General features: G+C 40.7%; 1 protein-coding gene across 11 annotated transcripts in view; it reads left to right on the top strand.

Moving 5' to 3' along the window:
- Nucleotides 1-13,161, top strand: part of DMD (dystrophin) — a 2,125,007-nt gene that overhangs the window by 1,051,829 nt on the left and 1,060,017 nt on the right. For all 11 annotated transcript variants that reach the window (XM_050936430.1, XM_050936437.1, XM_050936440.1 and 8 more), the window contains one exon: nucleotides 12,077-12,249. In XM_050936430.1, the coding sequence (XP_050792387.1) occupies nucleotides 12,077-12,249 (173 nt within the window). The remainder of the gene's footprint in view (nucleotides 1-12,076; nucleotides 12,250-13,161) is intronic.

Consider the following 13,161-nt stretch of genomic DNA (forward strand, 5'->3'; position numbering starts at 1 on the left):
AAGATTATATGCATTTATTTGGTAGTTTTTCAAATGCTGACTTGCAGGAATGTTTTCTTCATTCTCAGGTTTACTAAATTGAAGGATCTGATGGGCAGGACACTTAAATTAAATCTCATGAAGGCAATAGTCACAAAATTGCATGACGTCAAGTGGGTTACTCACACTTTCAAGCATGTGAACCTATGTCTTCTGTGTTTTGTACTCCATCAAACCCACTGTCATTGTTTTAACAAATAATTAAAATGTGACAGTTCTTTGAAAAGAACTCCTATTGAATAGAATGGGAATTACATTTCATACATGGAGTAGTGGAGGATTAGGCTACTGAGAGACTTTCAAATAAGAGAATTACAAATAATTTTAGTTTCTCTTGCTGCTACTTCTAATGAATGGACATAGTTATATCTGGATACAGGCTTTCTCCCTCAGAAGACCACTTCTTGCAGTTTAATTCTAATCCTGTGTTTATGATCTCTTTTCTTCCCATATGGAACTAATTGTGCTTCCATAAATTCACCATTATAATTTCACTGCAGGATCAGGTATAGAGAGAAAATGGGCTATGTGAGGGAGAAAGCACAAAAAAAATCTTAACTAATTACTAACCATGGCAATGGAAACCCTAAACACTATCTGAAAGTTAAATGCATTTATGATTTTATATACTATACTAACACTTTCATCAGTATGGAAGTCTGCTGGAATTGTAAAAAAAAAAGGGGGATTAAAAAAATCTGTTGTATAAAGGACTAAATGAAGACCTCGCTTACATCTCATGCAAGTGCATTCATTGTGATTAGGGCGCCTGGGATATAATAGGAGATTATGGCCTAAGATGGGAATGGATTTGTTTCATTTAGAACATTGGTTTTCAAACTGTGGGAGATGTCCACTTAAGGGCATGGGATGAGGCTATTGGAGGAGTGTGGTAGGGTATGGGGCTGCAGCCAGCTGGATGTTTGAAGAATGAGGAGAAGTCTGCAGGGGAGTCCCCAGTGGTTGTGGTTTGGGGGATGGGAGTGCAATCCCTCCTGCCCTGCCCCAGAAGTCTCTTCTTTCCTCCCTGACCACTGAGAGCTCCCTGAACCCTCTCCCCGCTGCTGCCCTGCCCGGGCACCCAATGGTGAGCAACCCTGCATATTTTAAATCCTCCACAAACAGGGAGACCAAGAGACTCTGGGTTGGGGGGAAGTAGGAAGAGGAACCCTGATTGCTCTGATCTGCACTGTAATGCCATGGGCTCCTCTGGGGATGGAGCTAGCTGGGTCCTGCCAACGCCCCAGGTGTGAATCGTCCACTCCCTTTGGTGAATGACTTTGTGTACTGGATTTCCAGGAGGTTTTTTTGGAGGGAGGGTGGCAGGGGGAGAGGATGACTGTTATGTGACTCCCATGAAGAAGAGTTGTGAGGCAAAAAAAAAAAACAGTTGGCGAACCTCTGATTTAGAACTACATATATATTGGTTAATGGAAATGGCATTTTTTTTAATAAAAAAAATACTTGATAGCATTGTGAATGAAAACTAATCCTTAGTAAATGTGAAGTAACATTTTCCCAGTAACAGAAATGAATGATCCCTTTTTGTAATGAACAACATATTTATGTCTACTCTGAGTTTTATATCCATGTCTATAAAAGTGTATCATTCAAGCTGAATTTCTTTCATAGTACGCCACTTCAGTACTCAATCATATTTCAACTTTGAAATCAAAATGTTCATATTTTAAGGCTACTCAGCATGTACAGTTAAATAGTATACACTTTCTTTGTTTCTTTCACTGTCTTGCATTTAGTAGGAACATATTTTATAATAAGACTTGAGTCTGCAAACATTTATGGATAAAGTTTTTCAGTAATTGTTATCATTAAAATCAATATAGAATATCAGGGTTGGAAGGGACCTCAGGAGGTCATCTATTCCAACCCCCTGCTCAAAGCAGGACCAATCCCTAAATGGCTCCCTCAAGGACTGAACTCACAATCCTGGGTTTAGCAGGCCAATACTCAAACCACTGAGCTATCCGTAGCTCAGATGTGTCAGTATTTGGAGAACTGGGTCCATATTATCTTAAAATATTCTTACCTAATATAATATTTCCAGTCACTCTCCTTGTAAATTTATTTCATCTTTTTTTTTTTAAATCCAGGAATCTTCTCTGCTCTATTTTATGTATAATCTCCCTTCTCTTCTCCATTTTATGCATGATAATTCTTGTCCCTTCATATATCCCCTTTTTATACATACATCCAGCAGCTTTCTTTGTCATCCTTCTACTGTGTCATTTCAGTCTACACCAATGCACTATAATTACTCTGTACCTACCATTCTCACAGCCAGACAGCTTTCATAATCCTCTCTAAATCTGCTGTATTAAAAAAATCATCCATATCAAATATTATATTTCTGTTCTAGTACAAATTTTAAAACTGTAATTAAGTTGCAGATTTTTTCCCTGCCATTCATGAGTGCTTCAACCTGTGCTGTTGCCAGTTTTGATGTCAGTATAAAAATTGTGAGATATAATTACAGTATTCATGTAAGGACAGTGCATCATCCTACATATGTTTTATTTGCCAAAAAATTATTTGTGTTTTATAAATGAAATTCACATCTGGATTATATCAAGTGATCCCAGACAACAAATACAGGAATCAGGAAATACAACTTAATGAAGAAACACTAAACATGAAATTTAAAATGGTTTTCTGCTGTAGCTCTGCAAAACCTAATTAACTACAACTTGGAAGTCAGAGTGATTGAATACACTTCCCAACTTGATCTATCAGTAATGTGATGCTTGGTAGACAAATGGCCAAAGAATTGAATTTGTCCAGTATGTTGTCCTCAGCTGTCAGATAAAGACAAATTCAAGATAGTGAAAATGAACTGGAGTTTGAGTCTCTAGTGTTCTGATTTCTCTTTTTCAAGGGCAATGAGATAGATCCTCTCCCCAAAGCCTGCTGTTACTTCAGCTGCTAATGGGTTTCTCTAATCCTTTATTCTTAGACATGAAAGTTGTGTGCACTTCTGTTAGCCAGGTTACAAAATCTCCTAAAGCCCTCTTGATATCTAAAACAACTTGAAGCCATTTTTTTCATCTTGAAAAATGGAAGGGGTATATGTGTGTTTATACACTCACTTTCTCTCTCTTCTCTGGATCACTGGATGTGATCCAGCTGGGAATTTCATTAACAAAAATGCAAATTTAATGTGCATATATATATTGTTATATATATATATAATGTGCATATATATATATATGCGCACACAATCCATAACAATACATCAGATTTTATCTCCTGTTATTTAGAACATGGATGCATATATATATATATATATATGTTCTAAATAACAGGAGATAAAATCTGATGTATTGTTATGAATTGTGTACCCCACACTGGTAGAGAAAGAAGCCAGAGAGCAATTAGTGCACCTGGTTGCACCTACAGCATGCATACATGTAGGGACACACCCAGCTGCAGTTACATGCAGGCTCTCTGACCAGCCCTTGCATAGAAAGACTACAGCTAAGGCAACTCCCAGCTCCTCAGGTATGCACCCCCTCTGGAATATAAACCCAAAATTATATAGTCTTGCACTGCACAGGGAACTGTACAGCGTAAGCTCATAAAATTTGCCCCCTCCCTCAATGTGGAGAGGAATATGCAACAGCCTTTGCCCCTGAGTTATGATTCTTCTTCGAGTGATTGCTCAAGTCCATTCAACTTAGGTGTGTGTGCTTGCCACGTGCACTGTTGCCAGAAGTTTTTCCCTCAGCAGTGTCTGTTGGAGACCAGCTCTGGCACTCCCTGGAGTAGCGCACGTATGCCACAGCACATAGAGTAACACTGGCCCTCTCCACCCTCAGTTCCTTCTTGCTACCAGTGATGGTGAACGGAACTGATGCTGCTTCAGTTAGACCCATTTGTTTGAACTCATTTACCTCTTGCAAATATTACTGCATATAGTTTCCCTCTAGTTTAGTTCAACCTATTTGTTAAGTTAGAGACTTAGTACGTCTCTAAACGGACTTCGCCTTGGCACAGGGCATGGCCAAGGCTTTAAACCCTGCAATCGCTGTAAAAGGCCCATGCCCATTAGCGATCCACTTAATAGTTGTTTATGGTGCTTTGGCGAAGGTCACATTAGTGATAAGTGCAAAATCTGCAAGTCCTTCAAGCCCAGGGTGAGGAATGAGCATGACATTCATTTGACAGCACTCCTGATTGAGTCTACCCTTACCCCAATGTCAGAGCACCAAGCATTGTGACCTTGGTGCACAGTGCCCCACTGGTACCATCTATGAGCCAGCACTAGTCTCCTTCCATGGCTCCAGCCAAGAAGCCCAGGAAGATGGGGCGAGGAAGGTCTCCAGCTTCCTGCAAGGTAAAGGACAAATCTGGGGTGGACCAAGCCCCTGTCTCAGGCGCTTCTTCACCCCCTTGGGGATTTCGGGCCCCATCTCAGGTCGAGTGTTGTAGCCCAGCCCGGCTACTCCAGATGCCATCCTCGCCAGGGGCCCTCCAAGTGGCGCAAGTCATTGTACCTTCCAATGCCGCCCACTCTGACCCGTGCGGGGTTCCGGTCCCAAGGTAAACCCACAACAGTCTCCACCTTTCCAGCAGTGCTCCCCGTGACAGGGGCTGTCCCACCAATGGTTGTCCTTTCACAGCCAACATGCTTCTGACTGTGATAGGCAGAAGCTTCTTAGCTCCATCCAGTCTCCCATCTCTGTTAAATATAAGTCATTGTCTTCAGGATCAGAGGAGTCAAATCACCATTCATGCTGGAGGCTTTAAGTAGCCTTCTCCTCACCTTTATTCTCCCAATACAGTCCCTCCCTTTCCATGACCATAAGCACTACTCCCTGCTGGTTCTCTTGGGGACATAAGCAGCTCCTCTTCCCCCCAAAAGCAGAGAAGATAGTCATCATTTGGTGCAAAAAAGGGGTAAATCTCCATTATAAAGCACCCTTGTACACTGGGGAACTCAGAGAGATTCTTCCTCTCTAAGGACCCACCTCTAATACAGTTTGCTACAAGCCATAAACAAGCTTGTATATGTTAGTGTACTAAACAACTGTAGTAATGCCATGTAAAAATGGCACTGTCACAAAGTGACTGGCCTTCTGAAGGATAATGGGTCTAGCCTCATTTGTGACTCATTAAGGCCTTCTTCCTAGGTATGCAAATGTAGTGTAGCCGCATGCCAGGTAAGTCATGTGCTTAAATCAGTCCAGGCCTGGATATAAAAAAGAAGCTTCCAGAGAGGCAAAGCAGGAAACTGAAGGCCTGACTGCTCACCTCTCCAAGTCCAGGGGGGAAAGGGGTAACTCAAAGAAGCCAAGTGAGGGCTGCATCTTAATTATCAGCACAGATCCTAGAAGGAGGGCTGTGAGATTCCTGAACTAAGAAGGGAAAACCCTTCTGTCTGCATAGGTAGTGTCTATACTGAAGAACTACAGTGGTGCAGCTGCAGCACTGCAGCTGGGCCACTGTAGCACTGTACTCTAAATTTCCCTCATGTACACCTGTGCAGCTCCAGTGAAGGTTATGGTATTGCACAGGTGTCACTGAGGGCAGAATTTGCCTTTTGGTTGTGGTGATGTGTGGCAAGTTAAATACCCGTGTTAACTTTCAGTTCCCTAGATAGCTTGCTAGGCTCAGAATTGGGGAAAAAACATTTTTTCTCATTGCAATCGGAGCACATTTGATGTGGAAATTGAGAACCAAATCTGGAGTCTGCTTTTTAATTATTATTTTTTTAAAAATGTGATGAGATAGCATAAAATTGACTAATAATTCTCTTCTGCTTTATTCCTTTTTCACCTAAAAAGACATTAACTTCATTTTGACTTTTAAATTAGACTTATTGTCTTTCTGAAGTGATTTAGAGAATGAAATGGCTGGGATGCCAAAATTATTATTATTATTATTATTATCATCATAATTCCAGCTATCAGTGATATCCAATGTTTTACCTGTTTTTAGAAAAGTTGCTGGATGTTATTCCAAAAGTGACACAGAGTATCTTAAATTAGCTGAAAAAATTCATTCAGATAGAATAGTAAAGCTGGCCATGTGTGTTGGAGAGAAAGCAACATGGATTATATAAAGGAAGCCTATTAATGCTCTTTGAAGGAGTCGTATAATAATGAATAAAGAAGAACCAATTAATCTAATGTATTTGTATTTTTAAAGCAGTGTTTATGATGAAAAATAAATCCTCCCAAAATCAAGGTAAAACTGTCATGTATTTAAAACTGAAAGAGAAAATGAGGAGTTACAGGTGAGATTCTGTGCTACATTTCCAAGAAGCACTGCACAGAACTCACAATACAGGAGGAGACATGTAGAATAAGGTGACTGTAAGACAACTTCGTTCCCTTCCAATCCTGGGTTCTTCTAAGGGCTGAAGAGGCCTCCGGGGTAAATTAAACAGCCCTGGGGACCTGTCTCAGTTATAGGAGCCCTACTTGGACTACTTGGGGCCACAGTGCTGCTTGGAATCTCCACACAAGTGCCTACTTCAATCGCACCACCAACATGCTTCGCCTGACCCTGGTATGTCCCGTAAACCACAGCTGCCATAGGGATCCTTGCAGGTCAGTTTTAGACTTTTGCAACGCATGTGTTGGAGGATTCTCCCCTGAATGGAGACAGGGCTTTTACTGCCCTTATATGCAACTCCAGCTCTTTAACCTGGTCCCTGTAGGCCAGGTGATGAGATCAGTTTTCCATATGGAATACAATTAATAGTAGGTTGAGTCAAACACCTATACAAAGAAAAATGTTGTTTAATGTGTTAAATATCAGGAAAAGAGGGTGAGCAGTGAGATGACAAAATTTGAAGATGAGAGTTATTTTGGTAAAGACCAGGAAAAACATTGAGCAACTTCAGAAGCACCTGACAAAGCTAGGCAACTGGGCAATGTGATAGTAGGAGAAAATAACTGTAGATAGGTGTAAGGTTATGCAGGGTAATGGCCCCTTCAGATTAGAAAAAGTTAGTATGGGAGGTTAGTTAGCCTATTCCAAGTGTCCAGAAAACCAAAACAGGTATTAGTGAGAGACAGAAGGCCCTGAGGAATAGTTAGTGTCTGGGAGGGTGAAAGTATAGGAAGAAAACAGTCTATTTTTCCTTTAAGGGCTGAGGATCAGGACCCTTATATTGGTGGGTAAGGCAAGGCTTCCCTCTCTCCTTGCTGGTCCAGATAAGTGCTTTGGAAGGATTAAGGGAGTGGTTGGTTGACTGGATGGTGTGACAAAGTTCCTCCTCTACCTTAATGGGTCCTGCGCTTATTGGCAGATTTGTTCACCTCAGTGATCTTCCCCTCTTGTGGAACCCACAGTCTGGGTCAGCTCCTCCTGTGTCTGATCAGGAGTTGGGAGGTTTGGGGGGAACCCAGGCCTGTCCTCTACTCCAGGTTCCAGCCCAGGGCCCTGTGGATTGCAGCTGTCTATAGTGCCTCCTGTACCAGCTGCATGACAGCTACAACTCCCTGGGCTACTTCCCCATGGCCTTCTCCAAACACCTTCTTTATCCTCACCACAGGACCTTCCTCCTGGTGTCTGATAACGCTTGTCCTCCTCAATCCTCCAGCAGTACACTCTCTCACTCTCAGCTTCTTACTCCCAGCTCCTCACACACACTCTTTCTCCTCTGGCTCCTCCCTGCTTGACTGGAGTGAGCTCCTTTTTAAACCCAGGTGCCCTGATTAGCCTGCCTTGATTGGCTACAGGTGTTCTAATTAAAGTAGCTATCTCTACTGCCTTCTAGAAAGATCTTAATTGGCCCCAGGTGCCTTGATTAACCTGGAGCAACGGCCATTTGGTTACCAGGGTCCTAGGGATTTGTTTAGCCTGGGGCTAACATACCTGTTTCTCAGTACTTTACCGTAGCCATCTGGCCTTGCCCCATCACAGTGGGTAAATTTCAAAAGAAGGCTCAGAGCGCAGAAAGAAGACGGACTCAGCCAGCAACATGCCCCCAGAAAGGGGGCCGTGAAACCCTGAACAAAAAGGAGAGTTTGTGTTATGGGGAAGCTAGGACTTCAATCACACAGTCCAAAAGCAGGGCTTTGGAAATCCTGAAGATCACTTTGGTATGCTGAACTATATTGAATAAATTATACCCCAAGAGAAGGGGAATTTTGTTTTAAACACGTTTTAAATACTTTTTCTTTTTTTGGCTGTAAGTGGATTCTCAGAAGTCAGAGGGAAACTGAGGTGAGATGTCTGCGAGGCCATCCCAGGCCACAAGGAGGCATTATGGGATACACCTGTCTACACACATCAAAAGGAATATCTTAAATTACACATAACATTCATGAGTCCCTGTCATAGTTATGAGCTGTTCAGCAAAACACATTGCTCCAGCTGTAGTTCAAATCACAAATAATGTTATTCTGTATTATGTTAGAGTTAGAGAATAATATTGAAAATATTATCACATCAGTATCTAAATCAATGGTACATCCTTACTTGGATACTGTAATTTTATTCCATTATAGAAGAAATAGAAAATGTTCAGAGAAGGACTATAGACATTTTTAATGCATTAATCCCTTAACATGAGTATATTCTATTGACTTCAGCAGGGATACCTCTGTGAATAGAGATTATTCACATGAGCAAGGGTTTCCAGGATCAGACCCTTCCTTGGGAAATTTGTTTCTTATACCTCCTTGTGGCATGGTGTCTACATTGTGCAATCAATGTTGTACTTAAATAATTAGTACATGCATATACTTTATGCCCACATGAAATAAAAAGTATAAGCCTTAATGCTCAGTGTGCAGTTTTCACAGGATTCTGTAACAACAAAGTAGTCTTTGGGGTGCGGAAACTACCCAGTCACTGTTGGATGGAATATGGATTCATAGGAAGACACTGACAGTACCACTACAAACAGCCCATTCATGTTAATTGTCCTTTTCTTCTACTTAAAACAGAGACCTCCAAATGGTTTGCTGTTAGTGCCAATGCGTGCTCTTTGGGAGTGAGAGGAAGGTGGAGTCTGCTTTTTTTTTTTCATGTGGCGAAACAGAGCTACTGAGGTTTAGTCAGAGTGCTGAGGAGATTCATATAGTGCTAGAGGGAAATTTTAATTTTCTTTCTGCTTCCTCCAAAACTGCTCAACCCTCTCCACTCCAATCCTGCTGGTGGTGTAAGAGTGCTGTCACCCACAAGCTGCCAGCTTGCTCCTCCCTTGCAGTAAGTCCAATCAGCAGCCTTCCCGACCATGCCTGAAATACCACTTTGGAGCAGGGAGCCAACTGCCAGCCGGAGAAGCACTCTCGCATTAAGCAGAATTAAGAAACATCAGCCCGTTGCTCTTATCAGCTCTCAGCTCTGCGCTCAGTCTAAGGCCATATACTCCAGAAGAAAGTGAGGGAGAGAAACGGAGATGCAGAGCAATGTGGGCAGAGTCTGGGCAGACAGTGGGTGGCTGGGGAAAACTGGCAGGAGAAAAGATGAGTTGGACAGGTTGCATGAAGAAAGTACCAAATGTGGACTGTGTCAAGCAGGAGTCTTGGCAAGCCTCAAAGAAGACACTGATTTATTTCAGCCAGACCCTTCCAAACAGAACTACTACAGGGATAACATGAAAAACTCACCAAGCAACATAGGAGGTTTTTGTGGCACTGGAATCTGTGAGATGCCGTCCACAAGATATAGGAGTGTATGACCTGCTTTTGAACAGCCTACAGAATTCATATGTAAAATGTCTGTAAAAAATGTTCAGTTCATCCATATTACCCCTAGAATCGTGCTGAGGATGATGTGCCATACAGTACTGAGGTGTTTGTGAGGAAGAAGGAGTTGTTCAAGTTAGATGCTTATAGTACACATATTTGTCTTGTGAATCGTTTGTAGGTCTCTAATATGTATAATTTTATGCTGAAGATTTTTTACAATTGGGTTATTCAGTAAAAAAACCAATATTTGCAGCCTTCCATGTGATGTAAAGACAAAGAAACAGAAAGAAAGTTGTGAATTTGGCTGGTTAGTAAATTGACCGATATGCCAGAGGAGATCAGCTGCTTGAGGAAATGGTTTTCTCTGGTACTCAGATTCATTCCATATTAATCCACAAAGGATTTTTTTATTTTTTGTAACATAAGTTTTATGCTGGAGTCACTAGCACACCTTTTACTTTGCATTGGATTTTCCCAACCAATTCATGTTAAAAAAAAGACAGATATTTGATACTCCCCAGAATGGAAACAAGTTCCTGACATAGTGATATGGTTTTCCCAAATGAGCATTTGAAAGGGGCCTCTCAGGGAAGAACCCATATCTAATTAAGGATATCTGGGGAGACTCCTCATCTAAATCCCCTCTGATTCACCTCTGTCATTGCATATCCTGACTGGCTTGTAGAATCTTATCCTTGGACATCATTGGGTTTTTAAGAATTAAGATGTGGAGGTTTAATTTTTACTTCCTGCATTCTCTTTGGATTTATCCTATTGTAATATTCTGTGCCCCCTTCAGCTTCCTTACTGAGCCTTGGACACACTGAGGAAGTATGACTGTCAGGAATATTAAAAGGTCTAAGTAAAGAAACTGAAAAGGACATTCCCAGGGATCCCAGAATTTACACTGAATGCACAATGAACCAGAATTATTGGCATTTCAGCAATATTCTATAGATACTCATGCATGATCAGTAGACGCATTTTGAGTCAAGGTGATAGAGTGGGGATAAATTATTCATGGTCTTCATCACAAACACCCAGGAATCATCAAAGCTTGGGTCTGCTAGAACCTCTTTTTTATTTTATTTTATTTTTTTTATGCCTGTGAGTAGACTGCTTGGGCTGCAATTGACAATACTACCACTACCACAAGTTTCCTCTGGCCACAGGCCACCAGAAGGTTAGCATAATAGATAGTTTCACATACAGAGCTGGCACTACAGTGGCAAAAGTAGGGGGACTTACATTCACCCTCACTATGGGTAGCACCCATCCAAACCAAATGTGAAACAACTTGTGGAAGGCCAGAAAGAGAGGAATGGGAAACTTTTTTGATATGAGAAACAGCACTAGAGGAGAACTTCAAAGAAGAAAAGGAAGGGAATGGACCACAGAGAAGAAGAGAGGTTAGAGGTTGTGAAGCCACATTAGCTGACACTTGTAATGTGCTTTGGGATTCTTGGATGGAAGACAGAATAGAAATAAAAAATATTTATATATTAATTTACATAGCGTTTAGTCAATCCACATAATTCTCTGTCAGGATTTAATGGAGTGACTGGATGAATAATTTCAGAACCACTCACAACATCTGGAATTTTGAAAGCTTAAGATAGTGAGGCAATTTTAAGGTCAGGAAACAATTCTGCCCTCTTCCCTTTCAGACCTGCAGTGCACACCATTTCATAGCTTGGTGAAATATGGAGGATTTCACCTTCCTCTGAAACATCAAGAACTAACCACTTTTGAGGACAGAGAGTTAGACTATATGGCTCAAAGTTCTGATCCAGAATGGCCAAGTCTATGTTGTAAACATAGATGGCACATTCAGCAAAATTCAGTGTCAGTGGTACTCAGTGTACTAATTATTTCAGGCTGTTCCATTAATATCTGTGGCTTGTGTACTGAACACAACATCTTACCTATCAGAGATGTGCAGCAGCAGTTAAACAGTTAAAATTCCCTCCAGAAAAGGAATGAGCATGGCTTACTTGCCCGATCATTTCTAAGCAAACTTGATTAACCAGGTGGTGTTTTTGAGAGGATGTGCAATTTAAGTTAAAAGGGGTTTTTGTTCTATTTCCTTACAAATAAACTGGGTTAAAGTAGTAGTAACCTTAACACATATTATTTCCTGTGGAATTAATGACTAGCTGAGGTTAATGGGCCTCTGCTTCACCTCAAGCCATCAGTTCTCTCCACTAGTTATTAATTCCCCAGGAAATGACTTGTGCCTCAATCATTATTGCTTAAGTATTGTCAGACTGTTATCATTGTCAAGGTTATTACAGTATTTTTGTTTTGTTTATTTGCTTTTTAATAATCGCTGATGTTTCTTTTTTTTTTCTTCAAAAATTTTGATGTTGCAGAAAGTTAAAGATAGCCTGGGGAGATTCTCAGGTCAGATTGAGGTTATACGCAGCAAGAAGACATCAGCTTTGCAAAGTGCCACACCTGGGGAAGCTGCAAAGATACAGGAAAAGCTCACTCAGCTTAATTTCCAATGGGAAAAAGTTAACAAGATGTACAGGGACCGACAGGCGTAAGTAACTTCTTTATATTGTTATTTATGGTAAAGCTCATTAACATTTGGCTTACTGGTCTGATTGCTCCAGCTCCTGTTATCTAAGCACAGGTACATACATGTAATTTTTAAATTTAAATTCAAAGCAAGTTTGTAAAATCTAAAAATATTTTGACCAATTGCTATTTATCTTGCACTTTATGTACCGTATATAAATGCCATGTGTGTGCATGACCATGTGCAGACAACTAAAACTCATATACCCCTCCCCTGACGATTTTATGGTCTTAAGGCACTGATCAGACAACTTCTCCATGCAAGAAAACCTCATGTGCTCAGTGAAAACACTATTGATTTCAGGGTCTGACCCTATGGTGGGGTATAGTTTTGAAAAAATCCATTCCGGTTTTAGAGATGTTACAGATTCCAAGATTATTATCCACTTGAAGTCCAAGGAATGAGTCTGGAATTGGTAATAACTCTATGCCCAGAATATAATCTTTTTAAATGCATCCACTGTATATTTGATATTAGACAGCAAGGAAAGGCATAAACAAAGGTATGGGAAAAGATAGTGGTGATCAATCTTGAGATCTATTTATTTGTTAAGTACATATATTTTTATTTTGTTTGAAATGTGGGTTGAAGTGGAAATCAGGTTATGATTGGGAAAGTAGCCAAACCTGCCTTACTGATTAAAGTCTTGTTTGTGCTAGTAATATAGCATATGTCTAGCAATCCAGTAATTCATTGTATGCCCTATGTACAAATCTATATTTAAAGCTTTTGGCATCCTTTACTAAAATGACTAGGTTTCTGTAAGTCTTCCTTAAAATGTACAATTGGATGAGATGTCATTGGAGATGTACCAAAATTATGCACAAATGTCTCTGCCACTTGGGATACATCAAGTACTTGAGTAGCAGGTGT

The sequence above is a fragment of the Gopherus flavomarginatus genome, chromosome 1 (genome assembly GCF_025201925.1).
Source record: "Gopherus flavomarginatus isolate rGopFla2 chromosome 1, rGopFla2.mat.asm, whole genome shotgun sequence".
In the NCBI taxonomy this organism is placed as follows: domain Eukaryota; kingdom Metazoa; phylum Chordata; order Testudines; family Testudinidae; genus Gopherus; species Gopherus flavomarginatus.